We start from the raw sequence: 24,261 nt of genomic DNA, 5'->3' as shown, positions 1-24,261 counted from the left end.
GGGCGAGGCCAGGGGCGGGAGGCCAAAGGACCAGACGTCTAGAAGTTAGGGGGTTGGGCATTGCCTTTTCAGTTCCTCCTCCTAGGGACCCGACGCCCTGAGCCCTGGGCCTTTCTGTAGTCCAAGTGCCGAATGCTAAGGTCCACTTAGTTCCCAACTCCTAAATCCCCGCTTCTCCTCCTGATCAAGGCTCCTTTCTGTCTTACTGTGAAATGGTGGAGTCTCTCCACCCCTGAGTCTCTCTTCCTTGGTCCTCTGATCTGGTCATTCTCCTGCCCTGGCACACACCCCACCCCCGAGGGAGTCTTACTCTGTCACCCAGGCTGGAGTGCAGTGGTGGATCTCGGCTCACTGCACACTCCGCCTCCTGGGTTCAAGCAATTATCCTGCCTCAACCACCAGAGTAGCTGGGATTACAGGCGCCCGCCACCACACGCGGCTAATTTTTTGTATTTTTTGTAGAGATGGGGTTTCTCCATGTTGGCCAAGCTGGTCTCCAACTCCTGACCTCGTGATCCACCCGCCTCAGCCTCCCAAAGTGCTGGGATTACTGGTGTGAGCCACCACGCCCGGCGTGGTCATTCTTTCCACAATCCAATGAGGAAATGCATCTGCTCACCCAGCTACCACCGTAAGGTCCTCAGGTGATTTCTCAAGCTATATCTCCATTCAGACATCTCTCTCCAACCTGAGACCACTGGATATCACCCACAATGCTATATAGCACCTCAAACTCAGCTTACCTATGATGGGTGTCTGCTCAGCATCCACTCCTCCTTTCTGGTAATAGCGCCCTGATTTTCTTCTGGGGAACCATCCCCTCAGTCTGTATTGTCATGTGGGTCTTATGTCACCCCTCTTGGGGGCAGGCTTGCAGTTTAGCCAACTTTTGTGTTCCTCACTCTGGCCACAGCAATCAGGGATGTTCAAGGATGGGCATGAGATCCCTCTCCGGGCCTTTTTCTGAAAACTTTGGAAGTGAGCTATTTCTGCTGAGTTGCTGAGCTGGTAGAATATAAACCTGGAGCTGCTGGGTATTAGCTTGGCACTGCAAAGCAGGAACCTGTCTAAGAAGCCAGCCTAGAGGAAGCACAGCAGGGAGATGGCAAGCAATGGATTCCTGATTTCAGTTATAGGAATCGATGCATTTCTTTTCTTGCTCAAGCTAATTTTAATTGGAGTTCTGCCACTTGCAACAGAAACAATCTTGATTCTCAGATTTCTTGGTGTTCTATGCTGGAACATAGTGGGATAATGAGAGCTAGTCTCCAGCTATGGGCTTGCTGCTGGTCCCCGTCTCTTCCCCCTCAGGCTGTAGCCTATACTCAACCTCAGGTATATGTATTTGGATCTCTTTCTCCCCAGTCCGTAGATCCAAACTCTGTCCACACTTACCCAGCTGCAAACAGATGCCTCTTGGCCACCCTTTGGGCCTAAAGGTGTGCACACTGGTGGCAGCATGGTTAACCTGAAGGTCATCTTGTTCTCCATAATCCTGCACTTGCTCTCATGGTTTCCTACTTCAGCAAATGGCACCATCATCTGTCCAATTGCCCCAAAGGGAATCAGTCTAGACTATTCTTATCCTCCATAGCTAATCAGATGCCAGGACCTTTGGATCTGTACTTCTCAATTAGCTCTCAAGTCTGTAACTATCCCCATGGCCAGGGCCTTAGTTCAGGGCGTATCTCTCACCTGGCTTCAGGTGATAGCTTCTTTTTTTTTTTTTTGAGACGGAGTCTTGCTGTGTTGCCCAGGCTGGAGTGCAGTGGCCGGATCTCCGCTCACTGCAAGCTCCGCCTCCCGGGTTCATGCCATTCTCCTGCCTCAGCCTCCCGAGTAGCTGGGACTACAGGCGCCTGCCACCTCGCCTGGCTAGTTTTTTGTATTTTTTTAGTAGAGAGGGGGTTTCACCGTGTTAGCCAGGATGGTCTTGATCTACTGACCTCGTAATCCGCCTGTCTCGGCCTCCCAAAGTGCTGGGATTACAGGCTTGAGCCACCGCGCCCGGCCTCAGGTGATAGCTTCTAAGGCACTTCTTGGACTCCTGCCTCTCCAAACACCAACCCCTCTCCCAACCAAGCAACTCCCCACACTGTGCATGCAAATCCACTTGGAAAGTGAAGAGAGAAGAATAATGTTTATGGTATGGACAGTAAGTGCCAGGCTCTGTGTCAGCAACTTTGCATGCATAATCTCATCCCATTTCACAACTATATTTTACACATGTGGACACAGGCTTAAAGAGTCATTTGCTCAAAGTCACACAACTGGTTAGCAGGAGAAATGGAATCTGAATTCAGATCTTTCTGACTAATTACCAAGTCCCCCTCTCCCTGTAAATCCTATACTGTCCCCTTGATTTACCATTAAAAATTAGATCATATCACTCTTAGGCTTAAAATCTCTTCAAGGCTCTTTCCATCACATGATATCTTATGTCCTTCATAATCTGACTCCTATTTATCTAATGTTGTCACCCCCACATCCCCACTTGCCTCCTTTTCTCCTACGTATTGAACTCTGAAGTTTCCAGAGCACTTCTGTGAACTTTTTCTGGACATCTGCACTCAAATTAAACACACACCAGCCTGGCCAACATGGTGAAACCCTGTCTCTACTAAAAATACAAAAATTAGCTCGGTGTGGTGGCACACACCTGTAGTCCCAGCTACTCAGGAGGCTGAGGCAGGAGAATTGCTTGAACCCGGGAGGCAGAGGTTGCAGTGAGCCAAGATCGCACCACTGCATTCCAGCCTGGGTGACAGAGCAAGACTCTGTCACACACACACACACACACACACACGCCTTTTCTGTTCATCCCTTAGAATGAACATCTATTTCATCTGTGTTGCTTCTATCCCATGTATATGCCTATATTTTTGTACTTATCACACTTTACTATACTGTAGTTACTTTTATATCTCTGTAATCCTCACTAGAGTGATGATTTCAGTCTTGTTTTTTTCCTAGTTCCTAGCAGTACCTGGCCTATAATAGGCACTTAATAAAAGTTGGTTGAATAAAAGAATGAATGAGTGCCATGTTTCTGAATCATTCTTCCTCACCATTACTTTCTTCTCTAGCTTTAGGCAAATGGAGCAAGGGGCTCATGTGCGGATTTCCTTGCACTGCTCATTTCCCCTTATCTGCCACACACTTTTCTTTAGTTTCCTGCCAGGGGAGCCTGGACCACCAGCTGGCCCCATGTCCAAGGAGTACCACCAGGGGGCAGAGTGTGACCAGCCTTGCCCTGATCTGCACTGTCCTCCCTGGGGCCTCTGGGTTCATCCTTGAAGTCTCACAGCCCCCGAGTAGTGGATGCTGTGGTGTGCAGCCCAGATTCCCCCTTCAGGATCATGGTGCTCATTGTTCCAGCTGCTGAGTGTTGGCTGCTGATGGCTCACAGCTGAGTACTTCCTTGAGCACTATCTGTGGCCAAAGGGAGCTGTCACCAAATGCAATGCCTGCTTCCTGGGGGCAGAATGTATCCAATGAATGGTTGTTACAAAGTACAGAGGCCTAGCCCTTTGCCTCAGTTTGGGACAACTCTGAAGGTCCATCCCAGTCCCAGAGCTCTTTAGGCTCAGCTGATTACAGCTGCAGTACCATTCAACTGTTCCCTCTCTCCGGTCCTGCTACTCTCACTTTCTTCGAAAGGCTCCCTGCCCCCCGCCCAATAAACCACTTGCAAACAAGGTTCTGTCTCAGAGTGTGCTTCCAGTTGCAGATATTCCCCAGGCTCAACTTGGTCATGGCATTAGTCCTCTAATCTGACTCCTAGTTCATTGTTGCCTTCCTCCACAAACACAAAGTGCTGACATACGTGATCCTTTCGAACACAAATCTGATCACATCATGTCTCTACTGAAAACGCTTCAGTAGCTTCTCCCTGCTCTTAGAATAAAGCCCAAACCCTTAATGTAACCTCCCAGGCTCTGCATGATCTGGCCCCTGCTGACTTCTCCAGCTTCACCTATCACTGTTCTTCCCACCTTCCAGGCTTTCTACTCTCTGGCTACATGGATCTTTTCTCAGTTTTGTGAGCATGTCTACCTCTTTCCTGCCTCAGAGTCTTTGCATATGTTGTTTCTGCAGCCTGGAATTCCCACCCTGTCCACACCTCCAGGCAGGGTCACTTCTTATTCACCTGACTAGTCTTGGTTTAACATGACTTTCTTAGGCAACCTGTCCCTGTGATCCATCCCCTCTGGCCTTGTATTAGAGTATGTCTTCACGAAAAAAAATTTCATAGCACCCTGCCCTTCTTCATAGCACATTCATCTCTGTTTAGATGGTTTGTTGTTATGTAGACACATCTCTAACACATGTAGGACCTGCGGCAAGAGTACAAATAGAGGCCCTCAAACCTTGTGCTTAAATATTTAAAATGGGCTGGGTGTGGTGGCTCATGCCTTGTAATCCCAGTGCTTTGGGAGGCAGAGGCTGGAGGATCACTTGAGACCGGGAGTTTAAGACCAGCCTGAACAACATAGTGAGACTTCTTCTCTACAAAAAATAAAAAATTAGCCAGGCATGGTGGTGTGCGCCTGTAGTCCCAACTGCTTGGGAGACTAAGGTGGGAGATAGCTTGAGCCCAGGAGTTCAAGGCTGCAGTGAGCTATGATTGCACCACTGTACTCCAGCCTGGGTGACAGAGTGAGATCCTGTCTCAAAAAAAAAAAAAAAAAAAAAAAAAAATTAAAATGTATAACTCAGGGTGGGGCGCAGTGGCTCATGCTTGTAATCCTAATGCTTTGGGAGGCTGAGGCAGGTGGATCACTTGAGGTCAGGAGTTCGAGACCAGCCTGGCCAACGTGAAACCCTGTCTCTACTACAAGTACAAAAATTAGGGCAGGTGCAGTGGCTCACGCCTATAATCCCAGCACTTTGGGAGGCCGAGGTGGGCGGATCACGAGGTCAGGAGATTGAGACCATCTTGGCTAACACGGTGAAACCCCATCTCTACTAAAAATACCAAAAAAAATTAGCCGGGCATGGTGGTGGGTGCCTGTAGTCCCAGCTACTCAGGAGGCTGAGGCAGGAGAATGGCGTGAACCCAGGAGGCAGAGCTTGCAGTGAGCCGAGATTACGCCACTGCACTCCAGCCTGGGGAACAGAGCAATACTCTGTGTCAAAAAAAAAAAAAAAAAATTAGCTGGGCATGGTGGTGCATGTCTGCTACTCAGTAGGCTAAGCCAGGAGAATCACTTGAACCCAGGAGGCAGAGGTTGCAGTGAGCCGAGATCACACCACTGCATTCCAGCCAGGGTGACAGAGCTGTCAAAAAAAAAAAAAAAAAAAAAAAGTATAACTCAGGCTAACCAACTGTTACACAAAATATATTCTGTTCTACCTTGACAAATATATTGACAAATATATACTTCACAGTGGCCTGGAAGGCCAGGTTCAGATTTGTATTTTATTTGGAATCCTCAGGGTTCTGCACCAGAATGTGGTAGTGTAGGGGAATGTAGTTTTGGCCACTGGCCCTCAGCTGGGCCCACTTTGCCTCCCACCCCTGACACCATCTTGGACTGCAAGGGGCCTTGTATGAAATCATGTGGACCTCCCATCAGACCATCCCAAGTCTGTCCACAGCCTCCTGCAAGTGGCTGCCCCTTGTCTACCCTTTGACCTTGAAATGTGTGAACCAGTCATGTGGTCCAGTTGTGGGAGGATAAACTCAGGCAAGAGGTTCATGTGGGCCCTAGGAGTGGGCTCGGGCCTTTTGGACAGGGAATGCTTAGCTATCTGGAGTGTGGTCCTGAGAGAATTAAGGTATGGGCAGAGGAGAGTTGGACTTCTCACCCATGTGGTGGGACATAGTCAGAGGAGGGCCAGAGTGGAGCCTTCTAAAGCACAGGGCCCAGGGCAGGGGCCACTCCTGCCTGGGCCTAAGGACAATAATTTATTTATTATTATTATTTTTTGAGACAGGGTTTCTTTCTGTCTCCAAAGCTAGAGTGCAGTGGTGCCATCATGGCCCACTGCAGCCTTGACCTCCCCAGGCTCAGGTGATCCTCCCACCTCGGTTTTTGTATTTTTAGTAGAGGCAGGGTTTTGCCATGTTGCCCAGGCTGGTGTCAAACTCCTGGGCTCAAGCGATCCACCCGTCTTGGCCTTCCAAAGTGCTAGGATTACAGGCGTGAGCCACTGCACCCAGCCAAAGGGCAATAATTTGATGTTTCTCTGTTTCATCAGTCTGTAAGTTTCTTGAAGTCAGGGTTGGTATCAGTCTAAGTTACTGAGGAGTTGCTAATGTCTTACTTAGGGTGTGGTGCAGAATAGGTGTTTAATATGCATTTGTCAAATGAATGTAGAAGGTACACCAAGAAGAGGTTGAGGATTTGGATCTATTACTGAAGATCTAGATACCATGAGCCAGAACTAGGAATGAGAACCACTCTTTCAGGGTTCCAAAAATGAGAGTGCAGGACAGAGGAGAGGAGGGTAGCATCCTGAAAGGCTGACTGTTTCATCTTCTCTCCTTCCTCTTCATTTTCTACCCCACTCCTGCGGGCCCTTTGCCTGCCTGCCCCTCTTTCCCCATGGTCCAATATCACTCCATCCATATCTTGCTACCTTTCTGTCCTTTGGCCACTGCTCTTCCTCTGTGGCCTATCGATGTGTCTGTTTCTTTGTATTGGTGTCTAGCTCTTGGTCCCCAAGAACTCTTACTGTTCTAGTCCTTGTTCCTCTCCACCCCTCCTGTTGTCCCCTACTCCCTTCTTGGTCCTCTTCTGGAAGACTTCCTCTCTTTACCCATCTCTTCCATGTGTCTACGTCTTTCTGTCTCCTTTAATCCAAATCCCCATGGAGCCCCTGACTTGTCCTGTCTTCTATCTCATATCTACACCTACTACCTCCTTAGTCTCCTTCCTCTATTCTATTATTCCCGGAGTCATGCTGGCTTCATCTTTTTCATTCCTATTTTCCTGTCTCCAGATGTCCTTGAGCCTGTCAGTCTCAGTATTCATTTCTCAGTCTCCAGTGGATACGGGAGATGGGCTCTGCTTTCTGGGTCCCCAATGACTGCCACAGACTCTCCTCTCCATGCCCTTGGTCCTTTCCTCTAGCCCAGACTGGGGCCAACCCTCACTCCCCCAACTCCTTTCCCTGGTTTAGTGGTGCCTGGTCTGAGCCCCAAGCAGCTCAACTCGCCTGAGCTTGTTTAGTCTGACTCCCTTAGCCCGTTAGCAGCTTAGCCCTCCCACCTCTCCTTTGAGCCCTCCAGTAAACAAGAGGATCAGTGCAGACCTGACAGCTGCTAGTTGGGGGCAAGTGTCTGGCCAGGCCAGAGCAGGCATGAAAAAGGGGCTGCACTCAACATTTCCCATTCCTTCTTCAACCAGGGAAATTGTAGAGTCTCTTTCCTTGGTGTCCACTTTAGAGAGCTACATTCCATGGGCATGGGTGTGGGGTCCTGCCTCTCCATGATCCTTATTCCCATTTTGTGGTTGGTTCCTAGGCCTTAGGCTTTTTTATTCTTTTGAGAAAGCAGCAGTAGATCCAGACGGTCACACAGAGAAGCCTGAATGGTGACAATGGTTTCTGCTCCTTAAAACAGACACCCAGGTGTGGGAAAAGAGTGATGTCATCTGATCTAGGTTTTCCAATGTGTATGGAAAGCGTGGTAGGAGAGACCACATACACAAGTACAGACATATACACATGCCTCCCTAGGGAAGCTGGGTAGACTGTAGGCATTCTGTGCGGTTCTCAAACTTTCTTTCTTTTCTTTTCTTTTCTTTTTTTTTTTTTTGAGATGGAGTCTCTCTCTGTTGCCTAAGCTGGAGTGCAGTGGCGCGATCGCAGCTCACTGCAACCTCCGCCTCCCAGGTTCAAGCGATTCTCCTGCCTCAGTAGGAGTAGCTGGCATTACAGGTGCCTGCCACCATGCCCAGCTAATTTTTGTATTTTTAGTAGAGACGGGATTTCACCATGTTGGCCAGGCTGGTCTTGAACTCCTGACCTCAAGTGATCCACCCACCTTGGCCTCCCAAAATTCTGGGATTGCAGGCCTGCACCACTGTGCCTGGCCTTTAAACTTTCAAGCATGTCAGACTTGCTGGAAGGGCCTTAAAACACAGATTTCTCGGCTCCACCCTAGAGTTTCAGACTCAGTAGATTTAAGGTGAGACCAGATAACATGTATTTCTAGCAAGTTCCCAGGTGATATGGATGTTGCTGCTCTGGGGACCACACTTCAGAAACCACTATCTTAGATAATCTGTATCTGCCAGCTCTTCCCCAACATCTAAGGCTGGGACCAGGTTAAGTTTTATAAGTGATGACCTTTGGGATCTGATGGACACCCAGGCCTCTGTGTTGAGGAAAGAGGACCTATTAACCCCATGGGAGTATTTGGGTGGCCTCAGAAGGTAGGGAGTGGCCTTTAACTCCATAGACCCTATTTAAACAGCTTCGGACAGGTTTAAACATCTCCTTGGATAATTCCTAGTATCCCTGTTCCCACTCCTACTCAGGGATGATAGCTCTAAGAGGTGTTAGGGGATTAGGCTGAAAATGTAGGTCACCCCCCAGCCATCTGGGAACTAGAATGAGTGAGAGAGGAGGAGAGAGGGGCAGAGACACACACAGGGAAAAGGTGAGAGAAAGCAGAGGGCATGTGAGGCCAGTCACAAAAGTGTCTCCGATGGACTGGTGGTGATTAGATTTCAGTGTCCCTTGAGGCCCAGAAGGAAGGAACAGAGTTCCCTGTTCTCCTTTCTCCTACTCCTTCTCCCAAGCTGGGCTGCCTGTCCTGGGGCTGGATCAGCAAGCATGGGAGAGACAAAATATGGGATGGTCAAGTCCTGGAGATCCTCTGTGGGAAAAGTTGCTTTCCTTTCTGATGCAACGGCTATGAGGGGCATAAGACCAGTCAGCATGAAGGTGGGGCAGAGGCAGAAATGTGAGGATTCTTGAAAATAGGACACAGACCCAATAGGCCAGGTGAGAGTGGGCCTGGGAGAGCTTATAGTCTCCAAAGACAGACGAGGGGCTGCAGGGTCTTGGAAGGTGGGGGTCCTGGGAGTTTGTCTGGTCTTCTTTTTCCAGTCCCAGGCTATGCATGGCTAGGGCTGAGGGTTGTGTTCACATGGAGGGGTGGTGGTTGAGACCCATGTGACTGTCCGAACTGGGAAACTGAGCACTTGGGAGTCGGATCATCAGTGAGGAGCTTTGTTGGGGAAGATGCCCCCTTTCCTTCTTTGAGAATAAACATACTTGTACTCTCCTCTCTCTCCATTTCCCCCAACCCCAGGCCAATAAGATATGCAAATGATCTCCTTACCTCATTGGTTGGAGGCCCCAGGACCACAGATGACCTCAGAGAGCTGGCCCTTTAAGAATGCCCTTTGGGCTCTGTGCCCACAGCCCCCTGGAGCTGAGCAGAGGCACCAGGCCCTGCTCCATGGAGCCTTCAGTCTCCTGGGAAGCTGTGCCTGTCTGGCTCTGGCACTGACCACATCCTCTCTGCCATTTCTAAAGTGAGTATATCCAGGGCCTACCTGGGTGCCAGGCCACTCACCTAGAACCCCCTCTTTCAACACCTGCTCTTTGTTGTCTGTTTTCAAGAATCCTCAGACTTTGGTACCTTACTCCATTGCCACCCTGACTGGCCTGTGTCCCTCACTGCTCTCACATCAGAAAGATAAACAACCTTCCCCACTACTCCTTCTGTACATCCAATTCTTTCCGGATACCTCTCTCAGTGTCTCACCATCTCCTTTCTGCCAAGACCCAGTTCCTTTAATCTGTGTCTGTTTCCATCCCCTCTGTCCTCTCAAGGGTGACAGGTTCCATAGAGAGGGCAACAACCCTTCCCTGGAACAGGAAGAGAAAGGCCTGGGTCTTACTCTTGCCTCTGTGGGTAAAGCCTGGGGGTCAGAGATGTGGTTGGAAAGAGGGCTACCTAGGCTTGGGGAATCAAGAAGGAGCTGAAGTCTAAGCCCTGGGGATGAACACTCCCTGCCGCACACCTTCTGGGGAGGGGGTGGGAGTTACTGGAATTGGGAGCTGGACTAGAGCTTGAACTTCAAGGCTGGGAAGGGTATCTGAGGTCACCCAGCCAGAAGTTCCTCAGGTGAACATGTGCCCCATGGTTGATAACAGACAGGAGAGCTCCTTGGTGACATAAGTTGAGGACACTTTTTGTTGAACTTGAACAGATGGTTTACTAAAGGATCGCTCAGGTTAATATGCTCTTGTGCTATGTGAATCTGTAAGAGGTGAGGATAGGAGGCAACATTTCTCAAAATTATCTGAGCACAGACCTCTTCTTGGGTGTTCCAGAGAACACTCTTTGGTGTATGTTACAAAGTCTAACTGCTCTCATTGAACAGAACGGAAAACGGGTCAGAAGGGTGAAGGTGATCTGCTCAAGTTCACACAACATAACAAGTTGTGAATAGAAGGAGGAAAATCAGTCTTGGTCGGTTCCCCTTGGAGAGACTGGCCTTGAGAAAAGATGGTGGCCAGGTGATCCTGATCTTTCTAGAACTAATTCTTGGACCTTTCTTTTTTCCATATAAAGCCTCTTGCCCCTACAAAAGGGATTCATTGATTGATTAATCCATGGAACAAATGTACACCGAGGGTCTTCTATAGGCAAGACACTTCCCTGAGTGCTTTGAGAGACAGAGAGGTATAACAACACATTATCCTTGTATTTTAAAATTCACAGCATACATGCCTTCCCACTGTCCTAAAATATACACTCACTCTGTCACAGTTAATTAAGCAATTTTAAAAAATGGCTTGGAAGTGGAATGATGCCTCTTGAGATGACAGACCTCTCGGCATGTCTCAGCACTAGGGTTGGGAGTACTGCCATACTGCTCTTGCTTTTCATAGATCCTGAGGCATCGGTGGGGCGAGAGGCTGTGCTGTCCTTTTCCTCCTTCAGGAATTCAGCTGCTCGTCCCCTATCAGGAGCCCCTGCCCTCTGAAAGGTTACTCCTTAGCCTGGCGGGGACTGTGCAGTGAACAGAGCTGCACCATCCCTCTGGCTTTCCCAAACTCTTGCTCCAGGGCACTTGGGCTTTGAGGGAAGGACTTGGTGAAGAGGGGATGGCAGGTGGCCTCCATGTGCTCCAGACCTCTCCTCCTCTTTGCAGGTGCACCCCTCCCAGCCCAGCTCCAGAATGGCCCTGCCCCCCAGTCCCCTGGCCATGGAATATGTCAATGACTTTGACTTGATGAAGTTTGAGGTAAAGCGGGAGCCCTCTGAGGGCCGTCCTGGCCCCCCTACAGCCTCACTGGGCTCCACACCTTACAGCTCAGTGCCTCCTTCACCCACCTTCAGTGAACCAGGCATGGTGGGGGCGACCGAGGGCACCCGGCCAGGCCTGGAGGAGCTGTACTGGCTGGCTACCCTGCAGCAGCAGCTGGGGGCTGGGGAGGCACTGGGGCTGAGTCCTGAAGAGGCCATGGAGCTGCTGCAGGGTCAGGGCCCAGTCCCTGTTGATGGGCCTCACGGCTACTACCCAGGGAGCCCAGAGGAGACAGGAGCCCAGCACATCCAGGTGAGTGGTCAGCAAGCTGGCCTGAGGGGAGGCAGGGCAAGGAAGGAGGACTACCCAAGGGAGGAAGGTGAGCTCCCAGAGGGGGTTATGGACTGGGACAGGGGACAGAGGGCAGGAGAAGGGAAGAAGGTCCCTTGAAAGAAATCAGATCGAGAAAACTACATTCTGCTTCTCCCCCTTTTCTCAAAATGGAGAGAAATGAGTAGGCTGAACCAGGAGGAGCAGGGAGAAGATAAGATTAGCAGAAAATCCGAAGGGAAGAATTGAGCTGGGGAGTGGGCGACTCCGGGAGATAAACAGATACACGGTGTGTGGAAACCAGGGAAAGGGTTATGTGTGGAGTGGAGCCGGGTTAAGACTGGTTTAGATTGGCCTTTTCAAGACTTCGTGCTTCCCAGCCCCCAACCTTCTCAGGAAGGATTGGTACTCATCCTATTAATTACAGACACAGATGGGGGTGTTGAGGGCATTAGGATGTAATCCAAATCCTGTGAGGGTCACCGGGTTGCGGGCTTCAGGACAGGGAAACGCAGAGCGTTGGAGGGTTGGGGGCCGTCTGGGTGCGGGTCCACTGGACACACCCGGGCCTGGAGCTGGATGCCGGGGATCCCAGAGACGAACCCGGGGTTCAGGTGCGCGGTGGGCTCGCCTGACCGTGGCCGGCTCGCCTGACTCAAGCAACGGTCAGCTGGGGGGCCCGGAGAGCGTCAGGGCCTGGGGCGGGGTCTGGACTGAAACAGCCTGCGTGGAAGGGCGAGCCTTCCGGTGAAGGTGGGAGCCGGGGCGGGGCGGGGCGGGGCGGGGCGGGGCTGTCCCGGGGCGGAGCCAGGTAGCGTCGGGCCCCCAGGGCTGAGTGGGGTGCGACCCTGGACCCTTCGCTGACCCGGTTTCTGCACTCTCCCTCCGCAGCTGGCCGAGCGGTTTTCCGACGCGGCGCTGGTCTCGATGTCTGTGCGGGAGCTAAACCGGCAGCTGCGGGGCTGCGGACGCGACGAGGCGCTGCGGCTGAAGCAGAGGCGCCGCACGCTGAAGAACCGCGGCTACGCGCAGGCCTGTCGCTCCAAGCGGCTACAGCAGCGGCGCGGGCTGGAGGCCGAGCGCGCCCGCTTGGCCGCCCAGCTGGACGCGCTGCGGGCGGAGGTGGCCCGCCTGGCCCGGGAGCGAGATCTCTACAAGGCTCGCTGTGACCGGCTAACCTCGAGCGGTCCCGGGTCCGGGGAACTCTCCCACCTCTTTCTCTGAGCCATTCAGAGCACCTTGTGGTGTAGTGGGGGCTGGGTGGGGTGGCACCGCCCAGGAGGCGGCTGCACAGTTCTCTGCATCGTTACCAGAGCGCCTTCTGGTCCTAGCCACGCCCTGTATGACCGCGCAAATATCCCCAAAGCTTTTGGGTCCTCAAGTCATGCCCGAATTTAGATGGTGGTCATTTTCTGGAGAGGGGTCCCCTCCCCTTACAAACACAGAAACCCAGCCCACATGACTAGCACGCTGAGCTCTGCAGGGACCAGTGCCAGGCACTGGGGGGTGGAAGTGTGGTGACAGTGAATGAGAGGTGGGGGAGGGTTGCAGCTCCCACCTCAGTTTAGTTTTTAATTCAAGGTTTTCAACCTGTAACACATTAAAGCTGTAATTAGCAATAAGGCTGTATTTTCATTCTGAAGCTTGTAACCTCCCCATTTTAGCACTACAGAATTTTCAAGATTTCAATACCCAATAAGTAGACAGACTAGGAACTCTATCCAAGATGCTTTTTCCCTGCCCAACCCTGTGGCCTTCAGGGCTCAGAGCAGCAAAGGCCTGAAGCTCTGGGGGTTGTTGGTGTGGGTTGGGAGAGAGCTCTGTGCAGAAGTCTGGAAATCTGGGTCCTAGTCCCAGCTCTTCCATGGGATCCCCCTGTCACCTTGAGCAAATCGATTGCTTCCTGGACTTGTGTTACTTCATCTAATTCTCATTTGGATTGGACGACTTCTGCTCCCTTTCCAGTTCTGGCATCTCCCCAGTGTGGAAGTCCCAGTGGTCTCCCCAAGAAGTCCCCAAGACAATCTCGCCAAGGGCACCTCCTATCCTGCTCCGGTTTCCCAGCTGCAGCCTAGGCAGGGGATGCACAGCCCAGGTGAGGAAGCCTGGCTTCTCTGTGAGCACATACATGGGTCCTCTGCAGCTCCCTCCAGGCTTCCTGGGCCTCCAGACCTGCACAGGGTGCTCCTACCACCTCCCGCCTCTCTGAGGGCTGAGGCGAGACTTCTCCTGGGATGACAAGGAGCTGAGAGAGTGCAGCTTTTGTGAATTAAACTTGAAGTCCAGGCAGAATTCTAATGCAATAGGCTAAATGCTCTTGCAATTTAAGAAGTGTTCATTCTTTATCCCTGCTTCAGGCTACTGTTTTGTGTGTCTGTGTGTGGGAGAGGGAGAGAGAGGGAGAGAGAGAGAGAGAAAGAGCAAGAAAAAGGGAAGTCCCCACCTGGAGCTGAGTGGCACATCTGTTATGGGGAGCCAATGGAAATGGGGTGAGGGGCAGGCATTGGAACAGATGGATCCTCCCCCTCTCACCACCACCACCAAACTCAGAAGCCTCAGTGGCCCAACTCGGCCTGTCTGTGGCTATCCAGGTCTCACAGTTTCCATGGTAACCCAGTCCTCCAGTTCAACAGCCTAAGGGGAGGGTAGATGGGGCCTCTGGGCAGAGCACAGGCGTTGTGCTGGGAGCAGCCACCTCACCAGTTACTGTCATCTGTCCTCTACCGGACATAATAAATGGGAGAAGCTTTCGGGCATGGGGGAAGAGGCTCCCATATGTCCCTCTTCCTTTCTACCCCCTCTCTCCACCCCCTCCCCAGCTGTCTCTTCTCTTCCCATCACAGTTCTTGCTCCCTCTTCCCCCTCCTCTATCCCAGCTCATCCCTCCTCCACGTAGGAGCCTGCAATGGGAGTCCTCTCCTCCATTGCTCTCAATTTCTCTCATCTCCTCTCCCTTCTCCACCATTGGCCACTGGCTATCCTCTCTGGCTCTGGATTCTCTCTCTGAGGGGCTCACAGAACCTTTAGCTTCTCTTTCTTCATCCCCTTCCACACTCATTGTTGAAGGGAGAGGATGGGGCCGGGAGGGTTCTTCCAGGAGCCCAGCTGTTTCTCTCACTCTAAATTTCACCTGTGTCTATCCTTGCCTGCCCTGGAGCTGTAATTGAGACCCACTACTTTTCTTGTTCACTTTTCTCACCTGCATGGCACACAAAGGCATACAGAACCATCCACAGACACCTGAGCACACAACTAGGCCACGTATACCTGGGTCTCAAAATGATGCTTCTGGGTCACCTGAATATACTTAAAAAAGTTGCACACTGCGGTGATTAAGAGTAGTGCTTTAGGTGGGGCGCGGTCATTCCTGCCTATAATCCCAACACTTTGGGAGGCCAAGGAGGAAGTTTGAGACCAGCCTGGGCAACGTAGCAAGAACCCTGTCACTACAAAAATAAATAAATAAATAAAATAATTCAGATGTAATGGCATGCACCTGGAGTCCCACCTACTCAGGAGGCTAAGGTGGAAGGATAACTTGAGCCCAGGAGTTCGGGGCTGCAGTGAGCCGTAATCATGCCACTGCACTCCAGCCTGCGTGGCAGAGTGAGACCCTGTTTCAAGTTGTAGTTCTACCAGTTTTTTGACCATGGGTGAGTTAAAACGAAGCCTCACTTGGTTGTCAGAAAAATGGTGAAAATAATGGTAACCACCTACTGAGAATAAATGTATTTAAATAAGCACTTAGCATAAAGTTGACACATGCTACATAATGATATTTGCTGTTGTTGCTGATGTGATCGTTAAGCGTGTGAATCTGTGTATTCACGCACTGCACATCCCTGAGTCCATGAGTGTGACCCATTAAGGCCATGAACAGACACACACATTGACACACCCAGGAAACCAGACTGTACAGGCCTTAGATGCTTCACTATGTTCCCAGTTTACTAGCAGACCTGCTGCCCTCCTTTAGTACCCCCAGCACATATTCTTGGCCCGCCCCACAGCTGTGTGGGGGCTGGGGTTCAGCTCCTGGGGGACTCAGCAGGGCCTCTCTGGAGACAGCTATAAGAAAGCTTCAGCCCGCCCCCCTGACAGCCCCTAATTATCCTCGTATCTCCTGTAATTAACCTCCATGGTGTGTAGACCCCCTGGGGTTGGGAGGTCAGGGTGGGGGCTCCTCAGATCCCACTGGCACATAGTTGGGGTAAGACTGCAGAGACAGCAGCCTGCCTGGGGAGCTCTGTCTCAGATTTTGAAAGGTGCTGGTCCTCATTTCTTATGGTGTGTGTGGGTGTGCTGCAGGCTGCCCAGTGGGCATCTGAGGCATGATGGTTAGAGGCTGAGGTGCTAGGAGCAGTTCTCTTTATTAATGGCTAGAAAGTCAGGATCACCCAAGGAAGTCACTGAGGGGCCACAGCATTAAAGGTGTGGGGTTTGGAGAGATAGGAGCAGGGCCCACCACTCACGTCCAGAACCCAGGGGGCACAGCTGGTCCAAGAGGTGGAGGCATTGGTCACCGGAGTCACGAGGGTCAGGACAGGCACCTGGGAGTGGGAGGAGAGTCATAAACACTCTCTTCTACACTACACCCAGCCTAGATGGGCCCTACCGAGCCCCACTTTGCACCCCCTGTGTCCACTCCTTTGGACCCCCCAGGACTCACTGAGAGGCTGAGGGAGTGTCGGTCCGGAGGGTAGCAGTCATGGGCTAGGGCTGGGAGTCGTGGCCAGTGTGCAGGGCCTGGGAGCCCCAGGGCTGATGCCCTGGCTGGCGTAGTACTCCACCACCTGCCGTGGCACCTCAGCCAGGACACACTTGGCGAGTGCAGAGGGGGCAGCCTAGGGTGGGGACAGTGATGTGGTTAGGGGTGGGAGGAAGAGTAGGGCAGGCAGGGTCAATTGAGGGAGAAGTGGGGCTTCAGGGTGGCCAGTTAGGCTCCAGCATCCTTAGCAGGACATCAAATGATGGAAGACGAAGGTCAGATTTGGGGGGATGAGAAGCTGAGGAATCCTTCAGCTGGAAGGGGCCCAGGGGACTCACATCCTTGAAGTCTCGGAAGGGCACAAACTGGACAATGTCTCGGGCTGCAGGCACCCCTCGGGGGCAGCGCAAGGGACCGTCGTCGCCATCCAGCAGCCGCATGTCAGAGAAGTCAGCATTGCCCACGCCCACAATGATGATGGACATGGGCAGGCGGGAGGCACGCACGATAGCAGTGCGAGTCTCAGCCATGTCGCTCACCACACCGTCAGTGAGCACCAGCAGCACCGAATACTTCTGAGGGCGAGCAGAGAGGGTGGAAGGGTTGGCTTTGTGTGCAAGGGCATTGACAGCGTTTCTACCCAGGTGCAGGCCCTGGCCCTGGCACCACTTGAAGACACATGGGGTAGCTCCTGTTTGCCCACCATGTCTTCCTACCGTGGCTTGGCCGGTGCTCTGCTCCCGCTGGGCCGGCTCAGCCACACGGTTGATGATGGGGGCCACGTTGGTGGGGCCGTAGAGCTGGATCTGGGGCAGGCAACGACGGTAGGAGGCGATGACCCCTGAGATCTCTGTGGGTGAAGAGAAGTTGAGAAGCTGGCAGAAATGAGCAGGGCCTCTTCTTGACACTCCTTAAAGCAAGGAAGTGCTTCCAGGTCTGAGGACTGCCCTCCCCTCGAGTTCCTTCATTAAGCAGTGGGAGAGTTGGACGGTCCCTTGGTGGGGAGAGTTGGGGGCAGATGCTGGGCCTCAGCCCTGGAAGCCTCACCTGATGAAGACAGGCCTGGGATGGGTGGAAGGGACAGGAAGCTGGGCCCTTGGGAATGGAGTCTGTGCTCCTGTGTGGGGTATGTCTAGGGCGAGGTGGGGCAGGTGAAAATCTCCCCTTTTACCTTCACATTCAGGATTTTCCGGGTCAAAGTTGATAGCAAAGTCATGGGACACCTGCGAGGGCAAGGCGGGAGCAGTGAGGGCCTGCCTTTTCTTCCTGACTGACACGCCCCCATCTCCTTCCTTCCCTCACATCTAGCCTACCTCGAAGTTGGGGGGGATTCGAGCCCCAAAGCCAAAAGCTGGGAACCGCTTATCACTGGGGAGAAGAAAAGGCTGTGGAATCCGTCGGGCAAGGCCTCCCTGCCTGTTCCCTCCCGCCCCACTCCCTCCTACCTGTCATAGTCCTGGCAGATGCCTCCCACTGCACGCAGGGCCTGCAGGTAGTGGTTGGGCTGTCGGGGGCTGAGGCAGTGCAGGGACTGGCTGCTCCTCGGGTCCCCATTGGAGGCGGTGAAGTCGATGGCCACCTGGGTAGGGGTGGGAAAAAGGTCATGCTGCAGCCATGAGAGCCACCAGATTGCCTAGGCCAGAGCTGGCATCTGTAGGGAGGACTAAGATGAGTTGGGGGGGAGGCTACAGGTAGCCACATAATGATGGGGGGTGCATAAGCTGACAATGCAAAGGCTCGTGAGCAGCCCAAGTGGGGGCAGTGGAGACTCTGGGCTCCTTCCATTCACTATGGACTCAGCCCCTCCCTCTTGCCTGTGTGCCCTCCCTCTGAGTCTTTACCGTGAAGCTGATCTGGCAGCCACCCATGATGTAATCCAGGAAGGTGTGTACCTTCTCCACCTGGAGGTAGGGAGAGGGGTAAGGTGAGGGGATGGGGTGGTCCTTTGAGGAGGGAGCATGGGTAGGGCTTCTGTGGGGAACATGGGGGAGCCAGAGTTTTTTGGGTTGCAGTTGGGGGTGAGATAGGGCAAGGGTTCCCAGTTTCCAGAAGCAGAGAAACTGGTCTTTGAAACAAGGGAAGGGTTGAACCTGAGAGGGTGGTAGGGGCAGGGGCTGGGGCAAGGCTTGAAGCAGGAAGTGAAATTTACCGTGCACTGGGCCAGCACTACCGTCCCTGAGCTCTTGTAATTCTTCTTCTTGTCCCGATACTTGGGGTTGATACAGTCCCACTGCATCTAGACCCCACCCCACAAGTTCAGGGTCACAAATCCATCAGGTGACCCCTCTTTCTCCTTTCCAGCAGAGCCTCCCAAAGCAAGACCCCCATGGCTCAGTCCTTCAGCTGAGCCCAGGTGCTTTCCACCCTCTCCACTTCCTATGGAAGTCTCTTCAGAATCACCCCCAGGACTCTCCCAGGGATCTGGGTGGGGATTCTGGGGGTGGGGTATTTGTGGCACCTCCTGCCCAGGGTTTGCCGTCCCTTCCTGCATCTCCTGGAAAGTGCTGGTGAACTCGCCGATGAAGTCATGCTTCCCACTGGAGTCATAGTCATATACCAGGAACTGAGAAGGCAGGGGGAGGAGTAGGGTCAGGTTGGAGATGCTCTGCAGTGTTCACGGTGAGTAGGGGGACTCAGAGGCAGGGGCCTCACAGTCTTGAGGCCCAAACAGACATCCTCAACCTGCCCAGAGAAGCCACCTGCTGAACTTTGTTCTTTGGCTCAATCTGCCAGGGACTGATAAAAGGCACACATGTGGGAAGTTTAACATAGAGCTGTAACCTGTTATTTATCCCACAGTGGGATGTGCTTATCACATGGGGGAGAGGAGAGAGGCTTGCCACAAGCAGGGGAAAGGTCTTAGATAGCAGACTGGCTGCTCCAAGTAGGCGTGCTTGCCTGGCTGGGACTTCACCTTGAGAGGTCGGTGGACATCACAGCTGCACAGGGAATGCAGGGACAGGCGAAATGGCTCCCAGCTGGGGTTCAGGTTGTTCTTCACCACCTTGGAGAGGCACCAGGTGGCTGGTCAGCTCCTGTCTGGGTTTTCTTACTTTGCTCTCCCTCCCTTCATCCCCATAGCCCCAGGCACCAACCTCAGTTCTCCAGACCAGCTGATCACTTTGGTCCCCGTTGGTCTTATAGATTTCCATGAAAGGGTCAGACTTGCTGAATAGATCCTGAAGATACAGGAGAAAGGGTCCCTGAGGCTGGTGAGAGCTGCAAGGAGGGTGGGGGATGGGCTCACACTGGGAAAGGAGCAGGCCTGGGCTCCTGGGATCTGTCTTGAGTAGGAGGCCTAGGACTGACCGGGGAGTTGGGGGCCTGGACTCTGGGGTTCCAACCTTGTTGTCCAGCTTGTGGGCTCTGAAGGTGAGTTGCACATAGTCGTTTGTGCCAGAAACCTCCTCAGCCACGATCTGCAAGGGGGATGCGAGTGGCAGGACTCCTCTATCCCTACCACAAGGGCCACCCCATCCCCTTTCCCTTAGGTGGGGGTGGTCCTGGGCATGATGTCTCCATAGGTGTCCATGCAGGGGCATTGAATACCTGGACCAAGGGTGAGTACAGGCGATCTTGCTTACCGTGATGGTGGACTTGCCCGCAGTCTTCCCATTCTTCAGCAGCAATGGCTTAGTGATCTTGGTTTGTGACACAATCTGGGGATGGAGGTGGAGGGAGACCCAGCTGTGACAACCCCATCTGCCTTGGCCACGTACAAGGGATGGAATAATAAATGCTCTGAGCGTCCACAAGGGTTGGAACTTTGACTTGGGCTAGGGTTGGGTTCAATTTTCACAGTAGTCTGAAGAGGGAAGCACTCTGACCACTCCCCCATTTTTTTGATAGGAAAAGTAAGACTCAGAGAGGTTAAGTATCTTTCCTGAGGCTGCACAGCTAGTGAATGGCAGAGATGGGAGCCAAGGCTGGGTTGAACTAGCTCTAGAGCTCATGTTTTCTCTCATTTCGGTGTCCAGAGGCAAAGCTGATGGAGGTAGGCTAGGGTAGCCGGGGAGGCTGAGAATGCAGACCTGGCCCAAGGTGCACTCTGTAGAGCCGAGGAAGGTATCATTTCGGGGGCTGGTGGCTCCATCCTCGGCATCGAACACGTGGAACTGCAGGGGCTGCTTCTCCTCAAAAAAATACTCGAGGGCCAGCACCCGGGAGAAGACAGGGCTGGAACAGGAGCGAAGCACCTCCGTGCGCTCTACCTGTGGTAGCAGTTGAAGGGAGGCAAGGGTTCTCTGGGAACCAAGGATACTTTTCCCTGCCCTGGACTACCCTAGTCATGCCAGCTCTTCTTGGGCCCCCACGTCCCCAGCAACCAGCTCTTCTCTTCCTAAGCTGATCCCTGAGCTTGGGGTACTGCCTGCCCACTGGACCCTCAGTCCACTGGGCTATCATGAGGCCTTTGGGAGCAACCCCGCTGCCTCTGGGGCAATCTCAGTCCCCTCCGGGACCCCATCTCCAAGGTTACACAAGCGGCCTCGAGAAGGCACTGCAGAGTCCACACATTTCCCTACAAGGCTTTCACTGCTCCCACCCAGCCTCCCTCCTTCCCAAGCTTAACCCAGGTTAGTTAAGGAGAAACCTGAGCTGCTCTCACCTCCACCCACTGCTCATCAGAGTAGAGCTTGAGCAGCACGCAGGGATGGGGTTTGGTGAGTGTGTCCCGGTCCAGGAGGCCATGGCAGGACACCCGCAGCTCCACCCGAGAGGCCCCCAGCGTCATGGTTGGGGGCTCAGGCACCCATCCCATCTCAGGGTCCGACATGTCACTGTGGGGACAGAGCAGGTGTCCTTGACCCTGGAAAGGGAACACCTGGCAGCAGAGAGGGGTCTATCCTCTGGGGTCCCTGGGCCTCACCCCCCTTAACCTTCTTCCCTAGACCCGGGGGCCTCACGAACCTCCTGCTTCCCCTGCCCTCTGCTCAGCTTCACCAGAGCTCTGAGCAGGGGAGGTCAGTGGACCAGAGCCTCCCACTCCTGCACAGAAGCCCTGTGCTGCTGGCCTAGGTATGCATGGATGGGGCTGGAGAGGGCTGAAGGGTTGGGGTGGGGATGTTCCTGGCAGTCTTGGCTCCTAGGCCATCGATTGATCTATACTTTCTGCGGCCTCAGCACCTTCTGCTATTTCCCGACTGGTGTTGGAGCCAGCGCTGCACTCAGTCTTGGCACGAGGGAGCTAAACTAGGGCAAGGGGGTGGGGCAGGGGGTGAAGAGGCCCCTGGAGGTCTGAAGAGGATGGGTCTCAGAAGTGGAGTCTGCAGTGGGCAGGAGACAGGTTGGAAAGTCCCCTGCTGGGGTATCCCTATCCACCCCCTGCCCCCATTCCCCTACTGGCTAGCTGATGGAAAAGGAGGGGTGGTGGGCTGGGAGGCAGGACCAGGGCTCTACTGAAAGCTCTTTCAGGCTCCTGGCAGGAGCTCCAACTATGACAAGCCTCACATCCCTCCCCACCTCCCCTGTTTTCACACTTCTTGGCAGCACTGGCACTGTCTCTTAGCGACAGGATTTTTGGGGAGTCGTGGCTCCCTCCATGCTGCCCGTGGGATGCACGCATGCCACCTTCCCCCAGCAGTGCTACCAAGCCTCGGGCTGAAGCAGGCAGGGGTATGCCGGCCCGAGTTCATGGCCGGTCAGTCCATCTATCTGTGTCTGTACAGATCTCAGGGTGAGGCTGTCCGATCTCATGTCATGCTTCCCCGAGTGAGTGTGCATTGGTGTGTCTGAGTGCCCCACCTTCCGTGTCAGTCCCCCCATGTTGTGTGTCCGTTTCCAGGAGGGTGTGACAGTTCCTGTACCTCCCTCAGAACTGGGACCTTTCTCTGGCTGGGTATCTACCTCCCCACAATGTGTGCCTTTCTGGATATGTGAGGGAGGGTCTGGGCTGGGGGAGAGGGATCTCTGCTTTCCAGCCACAAGTCTCCCAGTTCTTGGGGGGTCCCTGAGATAGGCAGGGGCTTGTGGTGGTGAAGGGATTGGGCAGGGCTGGGATCTCTCTGTGGGCTCCAGGATACGTTGTTATGGAGACTGGGCCAAGCTGGGCTGGGCTGGGGCTGGGCTGGGGAGGAAGGGTGGGCTCACCTGGGCTCTCGGTCGGGGGCTCCTCTCTCCGGCTCTCTGGCCCTGGCCCTGACTCCCTTGCTGCTCCAGCCGCTGGCGCTGGCTCCAACTCCGGCTCTGCTGCTATTTATGGGGCCTGGATGGGGAGGGGTGGGGGGGGCGCAGCACCAGCTCCCCCCGCATGGATGGATTGGGAGGGAGAAGAGGGAAGGGGCAGGGCCACAGCCTGGGAGGGAGCCACAGAACCAGGGGAAGAGGGCGGGCTAGGGGTGGCTTAGAGGCAGGACCCCTACAGACACAGTGACACACATCTTCCCCTTCACACCACACCCACACCCAGAATTACAGAGATGCGCACATTGCAGTGGTGCATGCATACACATTCACACAGAGAAATGATGGCGACACATGCACCCACGACTCACAGGCTCACACATATCTTGACACACACAGGCGCCAGTACATAAACTCACTGTGACACCATGACAGTTACAGCCCCCGGCCGATACACATTGGGAAACATACCCCTTCTCACATCACTTTCAACATTGTTATACTAGCTAAGGATATCTGCAGTCACATAGACAGGAACACCGGGCTGTCCTTGTCACACATGTACTCACTCACACTAACCCGGAATACAGCAGAATGTAGATCTTCCCGTGCTCCTTAAAAACCATCACGTACCTTGCTGAACGTCATAGCTTTGAGAATGACGTCCAGTTCCCTAGCCACCATTTTATAAGGAGACACAGGAAATGGACATAATTGCTTAAGGACACCCAACCTCATATCCTAGTCACATGAGGGCATGTGCTGAAGGACTGACTCCCAAGGCTTCTTCCCAGTGCCACAATATACCCAACACCCCCGGAGATTCAACCTATACGGCCTTACCCTTGTGGGAGGGGCTGCGCCATGCACAGATCTTAAGGAAACAAAACAAGTCATTACTGGTGAAATCAGTAATTAAGGGAAGTAAGCAGTTGCTTGGGGAGCTGCAAACCACATGTGAAGACGTTTGGGCACATTGTGGTCTGCGATGAGTATGCAAGAGCATTTACTTTCACCCTCCATCCCCTTAAGCTGCTCATGTATTAATGTAGCAGCCATTTATTGAGCATCTCCTGGGTGTCAGGCACTGTGCCAGGTGCTGGGGCTACACAGGTGATTAAGACACAGCCTCTGCCCCTGGGGGAGGCAGATGTATGTGGAACAGAGAGACAGAGAGAGGATAAGCCAATACACATATGCAATTAAGTGTGACAGGTGCAATGTTACGGACCTGCTCAGGATGCAGTGAGAGCACGTTAAGGCAGGGTGCGATATGGATGAGTGGGGAAGCCATCAGGAAGGGCTTCACAGAGAAAGGGGCTTTTGAGTGGGATCTTGAATGCCAAGACAGTATTTGCTAGGACACCATGGGAGGCAGCGACTTTAGTTGTTGACCTCATGCCACAGAGACTTCTGTTCACCTGCAAGCCACTCTGCTATTGAGATTTCTGACTAGTGAGGGTGCCCCCAGGACGACACAACATCATGTAATTCCCCCATTAGTGTGCATGCGCATGTACACACACACACACACACACACACACACACACGCACGCACTGCTCCCCAGTGTCCCTCTGGTACACTGGGGCTTCCAATCCCATTACACCCCCAAAAGCTGGACAGACATTGGTGTTGGTTTCTGTCCTTTTGGTTCCTTCTCCAGGGAGCTCAGCCCTGACCCTGTGCATAACACCCACCTTGACTTGGGGACTTATCAGTCCCCTTCCCTCGACAGTTCTCTGTTTTTTCTCCTGCTCCTCTAAGAACCCCAAGTCTATCCCTGTGGAATGTTTCTCACTTTTCTCCACTGTGGCCAAGCTCCGAGGGTTTGTGGCAAAGGAGCAGAAGGTGGAGGCAGTGAATGGGGAAGATAGCAGAGACTC

The 24,261-nt window shown here is 53.2% G+C and overlaps 2 protein-coding genes across 5 annotated transcripts in view; one reads left to right on the top strand and one right to left on the bottom strand.

Moving 5' to 3' along the window:
• Positions 1-15,296, top strand: part of NRL (neural retina leucine zipper) — a 39,837-nt gene extending 24,541 nt beyond the window's left edge. The window contains exons 2-4 of one of the 4 annotated variants that reach the window (XM_025392752.1): positions 465-783; positions 11,124-11,531; positions 12,441-15,296. In XM_025392752.1, coding sequence (XP_025248537.1) covers positions 11,151-11,531; positions 12,441-12,773 — 714 coding nt within the window. In that variant the 5' untranslated portion in view covers positions 465-783; positions 11,124-11,150 and the 3' untranslated portion in view covers positions 12,774-15,296. Of the gene's footprint in view, positions 1-464; positions 784-9,268; positions 9,495-11,123; positions 11,532-12,440 lie in introns of all 4 variants that reach the window. The other 3 variants (XM_025392750.1, XM_025392753.1, XM_025392751.1) reach the window with 3 other exon arrangements.
• Positions 15,297-15,887: 591 nt separating this feature from the next.
• On the bottom strand, positions 15,888-23,003 carry CPNE6 (copine 6). Its single transcript, XM_025391592.1, is given in 19 exon segments — positions 15,888-16,099; positions 16,219-16,393; positions 16,596-16,832; positions 16,974-17,107; positions 17,429-17,480; positions 17,571-17,625; positions 17,703-17,836; positions 18,099-18,158; positions 18,407-18,493; positions 18,716-18,820; positions 19,172-19,261; positions 19,353-19,436; positions 19,602-19,676; positions 19,842-19,916; positions 20,289-20,468; positions 20,864-21,035; positions 22,345-22,459; positions 22,957-22,975; positions 22,977-23,003. Coding segments are annotated over 18 exon segments (1,839 nt in total). The 3' UTR covers positions 15,888-16,099; positions 16,219-16,255.
• Between the last annotated feature and the right edge of the window lie 1,258 nt (positions 23,004-24,261).

The sequence above is a fragment of the Theropithecus gelada genome, chromosome 7b, assembly GCF_003255815.1.
Source record: "Theropithecus gelada isolate Dixy chromosome 7b, Tgel_1.0, whole genome shotgun sequence".
Classification (NCBI taxonomy): domain Eukaryota; kingdom Metazoa; phylum Chordata; class Mammalia; order Primates; family Cercopithecidae; genus Theropithecus; species Theropithecus gelada.
This window is presented reverse-complemented; position numbering and strand designations above follow the sequence as displayed.